Source organism: Grus americana, chromosome Z (assembly GCF_028858705.1).
Source record: "Grus americana isolate bGruAme1 chromosome Z, bGruAme1.mat, whole genome shotgun sequence".
Classification (NCBI taxonomy): Eukaryota; Metazoa; Chordata; class Aves; order Gruiformes; family Gruidae; genus Grus; species Grus americana.
Window position 1 is genome coordinate 45,240,688 of NC_072891.1, and position 18,651 is coordinate 45,259,338.

The 18,651-nt window shown below is 43.3% G+C and overlaps 1 protein-coding gene across 2 annotated transcripts in view; it reads left to right on the forward strand.

Annotated features, from left to right (window-relative positions):
* Positions 1–18,651, forward strand: part of NTRK2 (neurotrophic receptor tyrosine kinase 2) — a 210,240-nt gene that overhangs the window by 126,163 nt on the left and 65,426 nt on the right. The window contains exon 13 of one of the 2 annotated variants that reach the window (XM_054809980.1): positions 14,676–16,840. The exons of the other annotated variant lie outside the window; for it this stretch is intronic. Coding sequence (XP_054665955.1) covers positions 14,676–14,686 — 11 coding nt within the window. The 3' untranslated portion in view covers positions 14,687–16,840. Of the gene's footprint in view, positions 1–14,675; positions 16,841–18,651 lie in introns of those variants that run through there. 2 annotated transcript variants of the gene reach the window in all.

The following is an 18,651-nucleotide window of genomic DNA, read 5'->3' on the forward strand; positions in this document are numbered from 1 at the left end:
ATTTTTAGTAGGTGTAATCTCAAGTGGCATCACTATATTCAGTTTGTCATTTGACAATACATCTGTATCAGAAATACATACACTATTTTAACACCAAAATATGTAGCTAAATCAGTAATATGTAAATGACAAATAGCACCTTTTATATTGTAATGATTAAATTATGCCTTTCAGACTCTGTGCTGCATACTAAGTTCTATGGATGTTGATTTTATATACAGAAACCTGCATATGTATGTAGAAGTGTAATGGGAAAATAACGTGACAGAGGTTAAATGGGTAGTACTTATATTTAAGCTGAATGGGAAAAAAAAGTAATCCATTGTGAAAACCTTGTTATTGTGAGCCTAAGCAGGGGAGCAGGATTGGGCCTTAGATTTATTCCTTTGTGTCAGTGAGAGTTTTGGCTAAATAAGAAATACAAATCCCAGGGAAGCAAGGTAGTATAAATAAGAATAAAATAAGAAATTTGAAGTCTAACAAATACTGAAGTACAAGAAAATCAGAAGAAAATCAAATAACTTTGTAGACAAAATTATTTCATAAACCCTACTTGTAATTGTCTTCAGTTCATCACCAAGCGAGGGCATCGTATTAAGAAAAAAGAGTGTGTAAAATGCAGTTAGCCCTGAGCAGAAGCTCACCCAAATATGAATTTTGGCAGAAAATTATCTGGAATACTGTTGTCCACAATAAGCATCAGTTAAAATAGGGTAGTATTTATTGCAGTTGTAGTGTGAGCCATGTTGGTTTTCAGCTGTGTATAACATCTTCACAGTTCTCACAGGCAGCTGTCTCTGAGGAATTAAGGCTATCAGTGCTTTGAGACTGTGACTTTTGAGAGCGGCTTAGCACTTGTGTCCTGGAGAAGACCATGCAGTTGGCTTTGCAAGTTTGTAGATCTGCCCAGTGCAGGGAGGCCCCAGGTTGCAATGGGTTATGTTATGCCTGGAGCCATCAGAACTGCAGAAGAGTCCACAGCCCACTGAATATATGCATGTCCCTCCCATTTATGTGTTTCTGTGTATGAATGAGGGTATATTGGCTTGCATGGCAGCCCACGCACCCAACAGGAGTTCACTTGCTCCGTCCCTCCCTTTCCTACATCATTTGTACTCTGGCTGTCGGATTCTACGAGAGAGGTGCTTTCCTCACTGCATCCCACTGGTGGTGGATCCACGCAGCTGGGATGCGGAAAGCTCATGCTCCTGCCCCTGCAAGCAGGACCGCTTGTCAACTGCTCTGGGGTGGCTAATCTTCCAAACCTTTTTTATTCTGTGGTCTGTGCAGCTCGATTATCATTCTGTCTTGAGAAACCTTTCCCAGCAAAAATGCCACCAAGGTTCCTAAGGTCCAAGTACATTTGATTTGGTTTTGACAGGGTTTTTCTGGGGAACTCCAAACTTTATCAGGTTTAGCTGCATGTGTGTTATGGGCATGGGGTTGGCCAGCAGCAAGTGGAACCTGACAGCCATTTAAAATATTGTCAGAGATAAAAGTAACACAGCTGGTAATATTCTGTAATATTCTTCAATTTTTTTTTTTCAGCATTAACTTGTTAATTAAGCCTCTCAACAGGCTTCTCATTTTCCACAGCAGCACTTGGGGAAAAATAATAAGACTGTTTTTTTCTCACTGGAAGGTGTTTAATTAATGTAGGTGTTTTAGTTTAGACATATATTCTTTATAATACCTGAGCTCAGCATTTTTGACTCATTTAAAAAATATGATTACACAGGTAGACAATTCCAGGAACACGCTTCTGTCATTAATTAACACAAATAAAAGCCTAGCTGCTGAAACCTATCTTTATGATCATCTTTTAGAGTCCTCTCTTTCTCTCTTTCCCTTAAGCTAGTTTTCTTTTGGTTCATTGGACAGAAGTGAGAGCACCTTTCAGTACTAGCTGCTCTCTCTGCCAAGGATGTGGAAGGTACCTCTGCTTAGTGGAACTGAGGGGTGCAAGGAGAGACAGGCAGCCCTTGAGCTTGGTAGTTCCTGGACTGTGATGGTTGGCACGAATTTCACAATCTGAGGTCGACCAGGACATTCCACAGAGAACAGGTTATCGCTCTTCAAAGGCCAGTATGTGGATTAAGTCATGAGGCGTACAGATCTGGTATGAGGTGAACACTCACTTGGTCTTATGTCTAGCCCATCAATGCCCATAATACTTGAAGACTATTATTTGCAGATTGCGGGGGAATCACTGTGATTGAAGTATTAAACCCTTGCAGGGGAAAAAAGTTTCAAATAACCTAAGTTAAGACCCTGCAACAAGGTCTGAAATTGTTAAAATTCTGTTGATGAAACGTTGTGCAGTACCTCTGGCTAGGAACTTGCTTATTAGCTTTTGGGGGCAATGAAACATTTAAATGGAAACCATATTGCATGGCAGTATTGTTTGCATTTAGAAAAAATATGTGGTGTATGCATACCAATTATCGCCTGTTTCTCTAAATTGCAGCGTATCTCTGTATAACTAATAATCTCTCTAGAGATTTTTTTTTTTTAATTTCTGCATTTGGGGAATCTAAATTCCATTCTCAGATGTCAGCCAGGCACATGAAAGGAGCATCTCAAAGGCATTCAGATGCTAAATCAACAACTAACTGGTTTTCTAAAAAGCTCCTGAACAGCTTGGAAATGTAAAGTCTGGTTAATAGAAATCAGAATGTTAGTCAGCTTAGTGCTTTGGACAATTCCAGTAAATGATTGCTTTGCCTTTAGCGACCTAAATGCCTTTGAAAACTAGTTGCTGGAAACTCTGTTGAAAGTCAGTAATGGTACAGGTCACAGGGTGCAGGAAAAGGCTTTAGTCTCCAAGAGGATCACTTGAGCTGCACTGAGTTGTATTGGAGGTTTGGAGTCAGAGTTAAGGAGATGGGAAGCAAAGCTGTCTTCACAGAGGTACTTCCTTCCCCTCTTCCCTCCTGTCACCTTGGTTGTTTCCCACAGCACTGGAAAGAAAGAATGGAAAATGAGGTGGTTGTCTCGATCACATGGTGGTTTATTCCCAAGATTGGATAGTGAGAAGCCATACCTAACTTCAGACAATCTCCAATTTATATAATTTTGAGGGAAATACAGATCTGACAGAATTTTCAACTGCCATTATGAATACTTCTTTGAGCTACAGTTTCAGTTAGAAACTTTCTGAACTGAAGCCATTCCCACACAGCTCCTCTCATTTCTGAGTGTTGCTTAGGATTTGTTTAGATTTGGTTTCTTAGGCATCTTTCAAGGATGTGCTCTCATTTTTTTGGTGCCTAAAGCTTGGAAGGCCTGTGGCTGCCTTAACAAAAAGAAAAGAAATAGCTGAAAACAATACCCATCAAGGGGAACATGTCCCACACAAAGTAGGAAGGAACAGAAAAAGGGAGAAACAAATTGAGAAGAAACAAAAGAACCCTAGTCTCAGCCTTTGGCAAAGAAAGAACAATACATGACTGATTTGCTCCAACCCTTGCGCAGTAGGACATGATTTGTCTTGTCCCTGCTTTATTCTCATCAGAAAAAAAGCAACTGGTTCACAGTATTTGCAAGTCTCCACTCACGAGGCTGTGGAGACTGGAATAGCAATGGGATTGTCTCCAGACAGAAATGCATTGACCAGCACTGTGTGGGAAAGCTTGAAAAGCAACTTCTTGGGTGGTAAAGCGCAAGGCAAAAGCTTATGGGCTTATTCTTGATCGTCTGACTTAGAAGTGGAAGTACCCCGTTACACAGGGTTGCTCTTTCCAGGACTGTCCGTGTTGTCATGTGCTTGTGATGCTTTGGTCCGTGAAGTTCATTTGTGCAACAGGGAGTGCACAAAGGTGCTGTATCATCAGGTGAGAGTAAGATGATTTGTGTTATCATTGTCCAGCAATGCTGTTCCTGTCTGTGTTGATGGTAAATTCTCACTTCATTTTGCATACTGTATCTGCTCAGTTTGGAGATGGACAAATTGCTACGGTGGATCTCAGTAGTAACTTTTCTGGTACCTAAAAATGGCTGGTACTGTACCTATTAGAAACTGTTCATCAAATATGTATCTAATAAACCTTAAGGAGTATATTTCTTCCAGGTCTTCCAACACATAGATACTGGTTTATGCTCTGTGACATAAAGATTGATGTCATTTTTTAAATACAAATCCTGTCTAATAGGCCAGCATATATTCCCTGTATGGTATGTAGCAGCTTCCCTGACCTTAACAGCAACATATTTATACCCTCCTGTGGCTGAAACCCTCAAGACCAGGAGAGCAGAGAAGAAGAGGAATCATAAGAAGCTAAAAGGCCAGAGACTCACAGCTTGCTGGCACCCCCAGCCATTGCAGCAGAGAGCTGACGCTCATCTGTCCTGGCAGGCAATGACATGAAACAGTGTTAGCATCACCAGAGGTGCGTTAATGTCCTGCATGCTATGTAATGACTGGGGTGAGCCTTGGTACTGCCCTGAGGGCACTGAACCCCCACTGCATTCACAGTGTGCTTGGAGAAGGGACTGCTGCCCACCCCTCTGCAGCAGGGGAAGGGCAGAGGCAAGTTCGCCATCCTGCAGCTCCTGCAGCCCATGGCTGACACCATGGCAAAGGTGTAAACTGCCTTTGACTTAAAGTTCCATCAGTTCTCTGGCCACCACTGGGGAGGCTGGATTCACAGGCTGGAACCCTTCAGTTGCCACAGCCAGCCCCAGCAGGCATCAGATGTGAAGCGCAAAAGCTCTGAGCTCAGCTCAACCTTGTGGGAAGGGTCCTGTCAGTCTTGTGCCTAACCCTGAGAGGAGACATCAGGTGCAGGTTTTCAGTGAGGTGTGGTTTCAGACACAGTAAATCACAGTTCTCATCCTGAAGATGTGGTATAGGAGCACAGACTTGAGCCTCATATTCACACGGTCCTTCTTGGAGAATGTATTTCCTTTTTGTCTTAACTTTTGCATCTGGAGAGGAAGGCACAAGCTTTTTGCATTCCGTGCAGATGCAGTGAATCCTTCTGAAAGTTAATCTGAATTCAGCTGTTTGCAACAATCCTTATGTTACTAGAAGGTGACTATTCCCCAACTAATTGAAGTCTTTCACATTATGCATTCATTGTCGCACGTTTCCTCACTGGAATTGGTTTCACGCATTTATCACAATGTTCTATTGCACTTTAAGGTTACAATTTTTTGCCTCTTTTAATGGCAGCATTTTAGAGAACCCTGAAATTGTACCACATTGAGGAATAAACACAGTGCAAAATAAAGTATGTCTTTCAGAAATGCCAAAGAAGAGAGCAATTTCAACTTTTCTTTGCAGTGATAGCTTTCCTCTAGAGGCCCAATCCAGAATTGATTTCCCATTTTAATCAACATGAGTCTTTCCAGCCTGTTGATCTCTGTGTGTTTTGAGTTTGGCCTCAGCATCTGAAATAGGACTGTGGTAAATGGCAACATTAAACAAACTGGTAAAGGATTTATCTTGGACTGGTAAATTGTCTTGACTGCAAGATAGGATGGTTTCAACATAGAACAAAGCACCCAGGTGTGCATTGCTCCTGCAGAAGACAGCTTTGCCATTTCAACTTTGCAGCTTGTGTTTATTGACAGAATAATGTACACAGAAATATGTAGAGCACAGAAAAACATCAAGTGTTTTTCTTAATAATGAAGAGAAAGCGTACAGAGAAATCTTTGAATTGTATTTGTTTTGTTCTAGTCTTGGGACAGGCTTTCTGCCTGAGCATGCGATATTTATTTTTCATCATATATAAAAGGCTGTGCCCACCCACAGTGAGTTTTTGGCCTCATGAGACCAGTTGTCCCATCCAAATGTCCATAAAAGCTTTTAAGAAACATTTTGTTACACTTTCTCTGACCTTTCTCTACCAGGACAGGGTACACTGTATGCAAGCATACATGTTAAAATCCACAGTATTTCTTAGCTAAACCATCTCAAGAGCTGTCTTCCTGAAACTGATTCTTCCACAACTGCAGCCAAAGGCTTTGCTGGGAGACATTTTAATGGCTGAGAGACTACTATCTGCCCTACGATAAAGAAATACAGCAGCAGACTCTCTGTGTCAGAGTAGTCCCCTGAATTTCTCTTCTATTACAGAGGGCTTTTTTAGGTATCCTCCTCAGAAAGACAAGATGAATTCAGAGAAATGCTAAGAACAAAGCTGCTGCAGAGACATCTCGATGCCAGAAGTTTCGATTTTTTAAGAAAGAAGAGCAATTATTTAAATGGAAATGCAGTCTAAGGAAAGATAGCAATCCTGGGTTTAAATCTTTCCTAGATCTCCATGCTGTTATAGTAAGGAAATTGGTTTACAAGTGTGGGTATAAAACCTCTATGGGCACAAGCTGCCCATCATTCCTGGTGCTGCTTTCTGCTTGCAGATCCTTAGAAGCTGCGTCAGTGCTGAGCTGGACTTGGAGTTTTGCACGGCATGTTAACTAACTGGCTAATCAGGCTAAGGCGGCCATAGATCAAAGCCTGTTTGAACACAGTCGAGCCAAAAGCAGCCAGCACTGTTTTCTTTGTATCTCAGATTCTGTGATGAAACAAGCTTTATCTAACCTCATCTGTGACAAACCTCATTGCCTCTGACAAGAGTGTATTTGGAATTAGGTTTTAGGTTGTTACTTTTAAGTAAACTAACGAGCCATTTAATACTGTGCAAGCTAAGCATTTCTGCATCCTGACACACTTGAATTATTGAGGTTCTTGGTGCATGTTTTTGTTTAAAAGTTGTGCAAGCTGTAGGATGACTGCAAATAAAGCTGCGCTTGTGGGCATCTAGTACTCAGTCTGATTCACAGAAGGTGAGGGTTTGATTCATAGGAGACAAAAGCTTCTTTTCCCCTCCTCTTCAACCCAATGAAAGCCAGTGTAGCAAAGCATCAGGGAAAACTAGTATAAAGACTTATGAAATGCACACTGTACCCATGAATGCAAAAAATGTGAAGTATATGAATATATTCAGTCTCCTAACTTGGTGCTCTCTTACAGCAAGATTACAGAGCAAAGGAAAGGCAATGCAGACTCTTTAATGTTTTGCTTGTTACCTTTAACAGGTAGTTGCTCTGTATGCACAGAATTCACTGTATGTCATCAGGCTTTGCTACAGGGAATACCTCCATGTTGCAAACATGGAGAAAATATTCTTATGTCTGGGTGTTGTTTAAGCCAGCAACCATGATGTTCTGCACGTGGTATCATAAATATAAATTCTGAGACACAATCATAGAATCATAGAATGGTTTGGGTTGGAAGGGACCTCAAAGATCATCTAGTTCCAACCCCCCTGCCATGGGCAGGGACACCCTCCACTAGACCACATTGCCCAAAGCCCCATCCAACCTGGTCTTAAACACTTCCACGGATGGGGCTGCCACAACCTCTCTGGGCAACCTGTTCCAGTACCTCACCACTCTAACAGTAAAGAATTTCTTCCTGACATCTAATCTAAATCGACCCTCCTTCAGCTTGAACCCATTACCCCTTGTCCTGTCACTACATTCCCTGATAAACAGTCCCTCACCATCTTTCCTGTAGGCCCCTTCAGGTACTGGAAGGCCACAATTAGATTTCCCCGGAGCCTTCTCTTCTCCAGGCTGAACAACCCCAACTCTCTCAGCCTGTCCTCATAGGAGAGGTGCTCCAGCCCTCTGATCACCTTCGTGGCCTCCTCTGGACTCGCTCCAACAGCTCCATGTCTTTTCTGTACTGGGGCCCCCAGAGCTGGATGCAGTACTCCAGGTGGGGTCTCACAAGAGCAGAGTAGAGGGGCAGGATCACCTCCCTTGACCTGCTGGTCACACCTCTTTTGATGCAGCCCAGGACACGGTTGGCTTTCTGGGCTGCAAGCGTGCATTGCCAGGTCATGCTGAAGTTTTCATCAATCACTACCCCCAAGTCCTTCTCTTCAGGGCTGCTTTCAATCCATTCCTCACCCAGCCTGTAGTTGTGCTTTGGGATTGCGCTGACCTACGTGCAGGACCTTGCACTTGACCTTGTTAAACTTCATGCGGTTTGCACGGGCCCACCTCTCCAGCCTGTCAAGGTCCCTCTTGATGGCATCCCTTCCCTCCAGTGTGTCGACAGCTTGGTGTCGTCAGCAAACTTGCTAAGGGTGCACTCAATCCCACTGTCCATGTTGCTGACAAAGATGTTGAACAGTGCCGGTCCCAGTACCGACCCCTGAGGAACGCCACTCATCACTGTTCTCCACTTGGACATTGAGCCATTGACCACCACTCTTTGAGTGCGACCATCCAGCCAATTCCTTATCCACCGAGTGGTCCATCCATCGAATCCATGTCTCTCCAGTTTAGAGACAAGGATGTCGTGCGGGACAGTGTCAAATGCCTTGCACAAGTCCAGGTAGATGACGTCAGCTGCCCTTCCCTTATCCACTGACGCTATAACCCCATCATAGAAGGCCACCCAGTTTGTCAGGCACGATTTACCCTTAGTGAAGCCGTGTTGGCTGTCACCAGTCACCTCCTTATTTTCCATGTGCCCGAGCATAGTCTCCAGGAAGGTCTGCTCCATGATCTTGCCAGGCACGGAGGTGAGACTGACCAGCCTGTAGTTCCCTGGGTCTTCCTTTTTACCCTTCTTAAAAATGGGGGTTATATTCCCCCTCTTCCAGTCGGTGGGAACTTCGCCAGACTGCCAGGACTTCTCAAATATGATGGCGAGTGGCCTGGCCACTTCATCCGCCAGTTCCCTCAAGACCCGCAGAGGCAACTCATCAGGTCCCATAGACTTGTCCAACATTAGGTTCCTTAGATATTCTCAAACCCAATCTTCTGCTACAGTGGGCAGTTCTGCATTCTCCCAGTCCCTGCCTTTGCCTTCTGTGACCTGGGCAGTGTGGCTCAAGCATTTGCCAGTGAAGACTGAGGCAAAGAAGTCATTGAGTACCTCAGCCTTCTCCACATCCTGGGTAACCAGGTCACCCGTTTCATTCCAGAGGGGACCCACATTTTCCCTCATCCTCCTTTTCTCACTGACATACCTATAGAAGCTTTTCTTGTTGTCCTTGGCATCCCTGGCCAGACTAATTTCTATCAGGGCTTTGGCTTTCCTAACCTGCTCCCTGGCTGCTCAGACAGTTTCTCTGTATTCTTCCCAGGCTACCTGTCCTTGCTTCCACCCTCTGTAGGCTCCCTTTTTGTGTTTGACTTTGCCCAGCAGTTCCCTTGTTCATCCACGGGGGCCTCTTGGTGTTTTTGCTTGACTTCCTCTTTGTTGGGATGCATCGCTCTTGAGCTTGGAGGTGACGCTTGAATATTAGCCAGCTGTCTTGGGCCCCTCTTCCTTCCAGGGCTTTGTCCCATGGTATTCTACCAAGCAGATCTCTGAAGAGGCCAAAGTCTGCTCTCCTGAAGTCCAGGGTAGTGAGCTTGCTGTGCGCCCTCCTCACTGCCCTGAGGATCCTGAATGCCACCATTTCATGGTCACTGCAGCCAAGGCTGCCCTTGAGCTTGATGTCCCCTACCAGGCCCTCCTTATTGGTGCGAATAAGGTCCAGCATGGCACCTCTCCTTGTGGGCTCCTCTGTCACTTGGAGGAGAAAGTTGTCATTGACACATTCCAGGAACTTCCTGGATTGCTTGCGCTCAGCTGCATTGTCCCTCCAGCAGATGTCAGGGTGGTTGAAGTCCCCCATAAGGACCAGGGCTTGTGAGCATGCGGCTGCTCCTATCTGCCTATAGAGGGCTTCATCTGCTCAGTCCCCCTGGTCAGGTGGCCTGTAGCAGACCCCCATTATGATGTCCCCTGCCCCAGCCCTCCCTTTAATCCTGACCCATAGGCTCTCGGTCATCTCCTCATCCATCCCCAGGTGGAGCTCCATGCACTCCAGCTGGTCATTGACATAGAGGGCAATGCCCCCTCTTTGCCAGCCCTGCCTGTCCTTCCTAAAGAGCCTGTACCCTTCCATCCCAACACTCCAGTCACAGGAGCTGTCCCACCACGTCTCTGTAATGCCAATAATGTCATAGCCTTGCAGGCACACACATGTCTCCAGCTCCTCTTGTTTATTCCCCATGCTCCGTGTGTTTGCGTAGAGGCATTTCAGTTGTGCCCCCGATGAGGCTGACTTATTGGCCTGGGGTGGCTGGCATTCTTTTGATGTATTCTCCCAGTGTTACCCTGTTGGTTCCTGTTGCATGCAGAGCCCGCGGCTCATCTCCTCTAGGCTTCGAGGGTGCTCTAGTGCATCCAGCACGTCTCTGAGCAGTAGGCTGAGGGCCCTGACCAGCACCCTGTCCCTCCAACCTGGGCACATCATCCCACAACATGTTGCTGGCAAGCCTGATGTTATCCCCCTCCCCCTTCGAGCCTCGTTTAAAGCTCTGTCGATGAGCCCCGCTAGTTCCTGGGCAAAGATCCTCTTCCCCCTTTGAGAGAGATGAATCCCATCAGGGTTCAACAGGCCTGGTGCTGTGTAGGCCGTCCCATTGCCAAAGAACCCAAAGTTGTGGCATTGGCACCAGCCACGGAGCCATGCATTTATGGACTGCGTCCGCCTCTTCCACCTACCGTTGCTGCCCTCAACTGGAAGGAGGGAGGAGAATATTACCTGCACCCCTGAATCCTTCAGTGACTGTCCTAAGAGCCTGAAGTCCCTTTTGATTGCTTTCGTGGTGCGTGTCTCTGCTTCATCCCCACCCACATGGAGGAGCAGCAGTGGGTAATAGTCAGAGGGCTGTATCAGGCTGGGGAGTTTCCTAGCAATGTCCTTGACACGGGCCCTGGGGAGGCAGCAGACATCTCTGAAAGGAGGGTCTGCCCTGCATATTGGGCCCTCTGTACCCTTCAGAAGGGAGTCCCCTACAGCTATAACTCCCCTTTTCTTCTTTGTTGGCGTGGTCACGACCCAAGGCATGGGCCTTTTGGGCTTAGGTGCTACCTCTGGAGTAGCTTGACTGTCATCCATGTCCTCACTCAAGTGGCCTTCCACAGCCAGAGCCTGGTACCTGTTGCACAGGGGTACGTGGGATGGCGAGGTGGGTGAGGGGGAAGGTTCACCTGCCGTGCCACACGTGGACTTGTTTCCATTCACTCCCCTCTTTGAGGCTGCTGCCTTCTACCTGGCGAGGAGAGGATACAGGGTCCTCTTCACTTTGGCTTTGGTCCGTTACCTGTAATAATACAATACTAATAAAACTCATAAAAACAATACTAATAAAACTCATTAGATGGGACAAAACCGAACCAGCATCACAAAGATGAAGCAGATAAATCATGCTCAGACAATTGAGAAACAGCAGGGAAAATACAAAAAACCTGCATCTTGCATGTATCCAAACTATAACCAGAGAAGGCTCCAGTAAGAAGTGGCACCCTCTGAGACAGTGATGTGTACAAATCTGCTTCTCCCAGACAGAGAGAAGGAAGGAGAGGGTGGGAGAGGAAAAGTGAAATAAAAGATAAGAAAGACAGAAGGGTAGGCCTGTTGGTCATTACTCCAATTAAGCCAGTATTTTGCAGCTGTGCTGTTCTAATGTTCAAGCAATTAGAGTCACTAGCTAGGTTTTGCCCTCCCTGACAGTGTGACTTCAGGATTTGGATTCAGGGAGCAAAAGTATTTGGGCAAGTAGGCTTTGCTTTTGATACATTACTTGACTTATTAAAAGCAGCGGTATTTGATTTAAGGATCCTTTAAATTGCCTTTCACTAGGCCAGTGTGTTCATTGAGCTTTCCCTCTTTTATGCATTTCGTCCTGACAGCCAACTAATTGAATGTCCGGATTGAGATGGGAAGGGAATTTTATCCATACTCCTCTGGAGCCTCAGTGAAGAGAACTGAAGGTCTGCATGGCAGGACCTTGTATCTGCAGCTTTAACCATTTGTTGATTTGGTTTTATAGCTTTTAAACTGAAGTTTATTGCTTGTCTAGATCTTCAGGAGGGAAGCCCTCTTGAATCCCTGATGGCATTTCATTATGGTCATAATTATAAAATGTCTCATATCTTTGGGGAGTGTGAAAGCATCAATAGACTGCTGAAGAACAAAAAGCTCTTCTGTGTCACCGTTTATTTCTGTACTCATCCATGTCCCCCACCATGTTCAGACCCCAGCTGCCACTTGTGCTGCTGGAGATACAAGGAGAAGGATTATTAGGGTGCTGGGATAATGGAAATGTAACAGCAGTGCTTGTGATTATCAAAGAGACTTCATATTTAAGAGACAGCATGATTTGCTGGAAAGCACAGGAGCCATTCTGTGGATTTCCTTTGTATTAGGAATATTGGTATAACAGCACCAACCTTACTGAAGATGAGATGGCCCATCATAATCCAAATGGTGGGTTCTAGCACAAAAATACTGCTGTATTCAAAACTTTTGCTCTTCCAAAGGTTTTGTGCGTTGATGAGTATTTGCAGTAGCATAGGAATTACATTGCAGAATCCTCCTTTGATGATTATAATTTTGTTCAGTCTGGGAGAGATTTTCTGAAAAATTACTTTTAACTCACAGCATTCAGATCAGGATGCAAAGTTTTTCAAAAGTCAGTTGTATTCAAATCTTGGGGTTTGCTTCAAACTTCTGTAACTTCATTAGATCTTGCTTACAACTTTGCCATGCTTAAAGCTGAGTTTTAACTTCCATTCTCTGCATCCTTTCCATTTGCTCATGATTTTTACTGGATAAGTTTCTTGAGAGTCAAATTTGGTAGCCTCTGGATAAGAATGAAGATAATGATCAGTGGAGCAACGTGCTGATATGCAGACATCCTGCACAGGCTTCTGTATGAGATTAGCATCCAGTTCTTCATCTGATGATAGCCTTGAAAGAGTGGTTCCTCCACCATAATGCAAAGTGAGAGAGGAAGGTCCTAGTGACTTTACCACTTTGTACAAACAGGATAATGCAGCCTTTACTGAATTATTCCATCTTCAGTACAACTCCTCCCCTTCCAAAGTTCCAGGGTAATAGCTGAGATTTAAATGCACAGAAGTAAAGCTGTTCAAAAATAGAATTTTCCTCCCATGGGAGATTTCAGCATTTCAAAATTACTTGCTGCTTTAAAATCAGAATGTAAATTAAAGCAGAGGACACTTGATTCAATTTGTCTCAAGTTTTGAATTGAAATTTGAAATGGAAAAATGTGCATCTTCAACAAAATTTAAATAATTTGGTATTTTAAAATGAAAAGTTTATTTGGGCAAACATTTCAAAATTATGGGTAAGATTTTTTGGGGAAGGGGAAAGAAAAAAGGTTTTTTCCACTTTGGAACGTTGAATTTGATCCTTTGTGTTAGAAAGCCAAAAAGGTAACTGAAAATCAACATTTTCCTGCTGCTGAATCTTTGAAACTTTATTTTACACCATTAACATTTTTCAGTGAAATTTTTTGACTGGCTTTATGCTGAAGTCAGTGCTGTGAGAATCAAAATTTTGAATGTCCTGATTTGTGTTCAGTTAATATTTGGCACATTTTCTTACTTTCCCGCACCTGTTTCCATTAATTTTCTTGTGGAACTTATCTGGGAAGGGGAGGGACTCTAAAAAACAAAAGTGGTTGTATGTAGCTGCAAGTGGTATCCAACAAGTCTAAACCTTTTTGGATTAAAGGGTGAAACTCCACTGAAGTCAATGGAGCTTTAAATATTGGCACCAACAGAAAATTTGTCCCACAGAGTGCAATTGCATTGTCACATCTTGAATGCTCTTCATTCTCATGATAGACATTACTAAAGGAGTCCCTTTTCAAGCACTTATGCATTTATTATTTTCAAAACCCATTTCCTCAGAGAGGTCAAAAGCTCTTCTCATCACCATAGGGAGCCCATGGGAACTTTGGCATTCTGAAGTACAGCAGGTATCCAACTGCATTAAAGTGTTAACGCCTTTGTTGTTGGGGTTTTTTTTAAACCATGCTTTGGTTTTGTCATGAATCAAATGTGGTGGAAACAAATTATTTTTGATTGGAAGGAGAAGCATTCCAGCAGGAAAAATGTCACATTAAAATCAGATTACTTCCAACTAATCCATGAAAGAAATTCCCCTACTGAAAAGGCCCTGTCCCTGATTGCTTTGTATCACTAGTGTGATGCTATAATACCATTTTTATACCATGTTTCTGGAAATTTTTGGTATTATCTATGCAGAAAGTAGATTGCAGATCTCCTCTAAAAGCCAAATGTTTTCTCCTGCTTGGCTTTACAGTAAAGCTGGAGTTTTCCCTCCTTGCCTATGTTGATATTTTTCCTTAAGAGGAGAGCACAATGCAATTATGTATTTTTGTTTGTGTGCGTTACTTTATAGCGCCAAGGTCCAAACAAGACCTCACGGTGCAAAACATTGTGTGACTCTGCAGCTGCAAATAACCCCTGCCTGAAGAGCTTTTGGGCTATGGCCTTGCTCCTCCAACCTGGAGCTAGTTGGTTGGCCTGTGGGCAGGTTGTACTCCTGGGACTTCGCGCACGGGGTGAAGAATGGGGGAAGGATGCTTCGTTGTCCTGCCTGCTCGAACAGAGTCCCAGGGATTAAATCCCTTGCCCCAGCTCACGCAGGAAATCTGTGGCCAACCCTAAGGTGGAAGCCAGATCTCCTGCGTGGCGTCCTCAGCCCCTGACCCCATCCATCCTTCCTCCCTGGTGTCGTGTTGGCCTCCAGCGCAGAAACTTCTACCCGAGGAATTTTCCATTGAGTTCTGCTGCTGATGAGTTTCTTTCTCACCAATAGGTGGAAACTGACAGCCCGGTTTCTCAGGTGACACAAGGAACGGTTCTGCCATCCCAAATGAGGCAGGAAAAACATCACGCAGAACGAGGAATTTTCCATAAGAAACTGTACCATAGCAACTGAAAAAGACGTTGAAGCACATTACACTTTCTCAGCTTGTTTCAACCTGTGCTTTGATGCAACAGGACATCAGAAAAATGAAGACTTGGGTTTTTTGTTTTTCTTTTCCTCACTTATTTCTTTGGCCAGGAGAGTGATTGCTTTAACTGGTCCTGCTTGATCATAATGAATTTATTGCAAAATTGTGTAACCTTTCCACATCCGTCTCCAAAGTCTGTGCCAGAGCCTGTGTTCTGGCATGCATTGTCATGCTATAGCTGGGGAGGGTGATGGAACTACATCTGCAAACTTCCATAAGAGATCACAAGCTATTGAAATTGTAGGATAACTAACTAAATGGGATGCAGAAATATTTCCAACAGGCTGGCAGCTGTGCAATATGTGGCATGGAAATAAAGTTGAGTCACTAAGAAGTAGTGATAAATAAGCTAGCAAAAGTTTCTGTGTTTTTTTCTAAGCATACCCCAAATATGATTGCCTAGTGTAACAGAAGAAAACATCACTTTGCAGAAACAAGTGGCTATGACATTGGCTTGGATATGGACAAATTCTTGCTGTACTAGGGACAGCATTTAATTAAAACATTGTATAAAATCTTTAAGGGAAGTCTTTTCAGGGCAGATGTCTAGTTTGTTCCTGAGCAGCTGTAACAGGCTGTTCAGGATGAAGAAATCTAAATTAACAGGACCTAAAATGCTTAAGTGAGAAAACAAGAGAAAATCTGATTAGCACTACTAATCAGCTGAGGTCTGGAGATTCTCTTTCTTTTGAACTGGAGCAGTTTAGTCATCTTCCTTTTCTTTTTTGCAGAGTTCATACTGCACCCTGCCAATATTTAATCTCTCCTTTGTGCCCTTCTCAAGCCCATCAGCACTTCAGTCTTGCCCTTCTCACAGAAACAATAAACTCCATGGTATGGATGATCCTCCTCTCCTATATATCTACAGATATTAATTACTGGGTGAAAAGCTGCAGCATATAGCACATTTGCTGTGTATATACTGCCTTTTCATTCAAACTCGCAACCTGTCCAATTTCTGAGGTATTTCTGAGGCAAGATGTACCTCTTTCCTGAGAGACTGCATGTTTCAGTGACAACTCTGTCACTGATTTGGGAAAGTTCTATCAGACTCCTGCAGAGCTGGGCTTGGACAAAAATCGCTGTACTGGAGGAGGAGTCGGCACGGCTGTCCTTAACTAAGGTCCATACATGAAAGCACAGTACTTTTTGTGCAGTAGCAGGGGTAATGCAGGTTCTTGAACCACCTGCTCCTAGGTATTGTAGCTAGCTTTCAACTGGGTTAATTATGGGCAAAAATACTTTTAAAAATAGTCTTGAGAAGAGATTTTTCCCAGTGATGTTCAGATGCTTAGCTAGAACAGCCCTCTCTAGGATGCAATTTACCATTTTCACCAGTTTTTACAACAACTGGCATTTCTGATGCCTGCTTGACACAGTATGAAGGAAAATTATTCCAGTAGCTCCTGTTCAGAAGTCTTTATTTGTTTACATTTATGAAGGTGTGGAAAGGGAGCTACAGCAAGGAGTTTTGAAGTGCTGGTTGTGGTATGTTAATCCCTAAGGGCCTGTTTATTTTTATGCAGGATGGTACATAAGAGACTGTAAACTAACAACATACAGACTGGAGTAAGAAAAGAATTAGGGCAGCTAGCTAAGCAGCAGACCTCACATTTTCTTTTGTTCATGGCAAGTCTGTTTTGGTTTTGTTTGGTTTTGTTTGGTTTTTCCTTAAATTAGGGGATGCCGTGGGTTTCTTAATTGCTTTCTTCAGCAGCTTCTCTTTGTGACTGTTAATTTGGGAGGACTCCACTGAGTTTACCAGTTTACATTTTGTGAATGAGAGCAGGATTAGTTTGATGGCATGCAAGATAACACTGAAGGCAAAGCAAGAGAAACAGTGTTGTAAAATCTTTTTTCCAAATGTGTTTTTTTCTATCCAGTTGCTTTTATTTTTGATTGTGTTATAATGCACTTAAACTTTAAGGTGGCTAGAATCTGTAAAAATAAAAGAATGTATTCATTGCAGCAAAATCCATATCTGAGAGTTTCCACTTGAGATTTTGAAATTAAGAGAGTGATGGCAGTGAAGAGTTTGGGTGATTGTTTTCAAAATATACCAAATAAGAACTTTGATGAATACAAAACTTACATTTTATAGCTTCGTGGCACTGTCCAAATAGAAAGTAATAAATATTTTTTAAAAATTATGCAAGAGCTAGGTAAGCATTTCTAGCCTTATTTTCTAAGTGGGGGAAACAGTGATAAAGGGATTCACTCAGCAGAAGCCTTGTAAGAGTTGTTTGCCAAAGCGCTGATAACAAATACCTTTTCATCTGTGTGTGTGTGTGTGCGTATAGGTGTCAGAAGCAAATGATGTTACCTCTTTGTAGTTTCTCTGTAAGGAAAAATGCATATCAGTAATGGTTATTTTTGCAGTTAGAGCCTGTTATATTCTTGTAACGTGGTTGAAAAACCATTCTCATATCAAAGAAAATGTACAAGGGAAGAATAAATGTGGCAGAAGCAATGGTGAAAGCAACACAATAGCCGCTAAGTTAGTTGAGAGCTGTATGTGGGAAAACATTGGAAAAAACTACCCGATAAATCTTGAAATTGGTTTCTAAATAATTATGCTAGCTTCCGATCCTTCCTGTTCTCCTTAAAATTCTGCCCAGAAGGGCAGGCTAGAAACACAGAGTCCTGGAAATTGCTTGAGGACCATTTTGTGGATGTTGGACTGCCAAAAGGCAAAGCAACCCTCCACCTCCATAACAGGCTTCAGACCAGTCCCTCCCAAAAGCAGGTCTGTGCTTGCCCTCCTGCTGGTGGTGGTCTTGCAGGAGGCAGCAGTTAACCAACACTGCTTGTAAAGTGGTCTGTTAATCTACCGTGGTGACATCTTGTCTGTAGAGCTAACAATAACGCTTTGTGTACATCAGTGTTTTAGTTAAGAGCAGATGGCATGTGTATCAACGGACAACACCCATTTCCTTAGATGCAAGTGCCAGTTCCAAGCAACTTGAGACAAAAATCCAGCTGTTTTACTGGTAACAATAAAAATGATGGTAATTTTTAATATTTTCTCTACTGATAAGCAAATGGGATATTCTGCCATTATAGTTCAACAAATGTAGCAGCCATTTGTGCTGGTTACTGCTGCTGAAAATGCTTTCCAAGTACGTGAGTATGTAGGCAGCTGGTTATTTATTGCTCTGGGAGGGAATTTGAACTTCAGAAGGAAGAGGAGAAAAAAACCTACATTTTGCCTATCTTTGTTCTGTGCAAACTATAGTTGCTCTAAATATCATGGTGTACAGTAGTTGGAACAAAACAGTTTTGCTTTTTGAAAGCAAGAGTCATACAGATGGTAGGTGAGAAGAGAACTTTTCTGGTCCATGCGTTTTTGGTTTCTTGCAGAGACTGCCAGAATTACATTTGCACTCACTTCAGTCTACAACAAGTATTACAGAAGATTCAACTGTAAGTACTTTCCAGATATAAAGAGCTTAGGGGAGAAAGGTGACTATGATTTATGGTGACATCTATTAAGCTTTTACAGAATATCATACGTGTGTATTAGCTATCAACATAAAATTAACTGGTACTAATTGGTCAGAGCTGCCAACTCAGTCTGCTTATGAGTGTAACACTCTTCTTTAGGTCATGTTCATTATACTGACATCGTATGTCAGATCCTGAATAAAGTTCATTCAGTCATTTCTGCCGTTCTTCTTCTTGTTTGCCCTGCTATGTGTGTGTGCTGCCATCAGCAAGAGTTCACGTCTCGGCAAAGACTGGGTCTGTGTGCTTTGGGAAATACGTGTCTCGGGTATC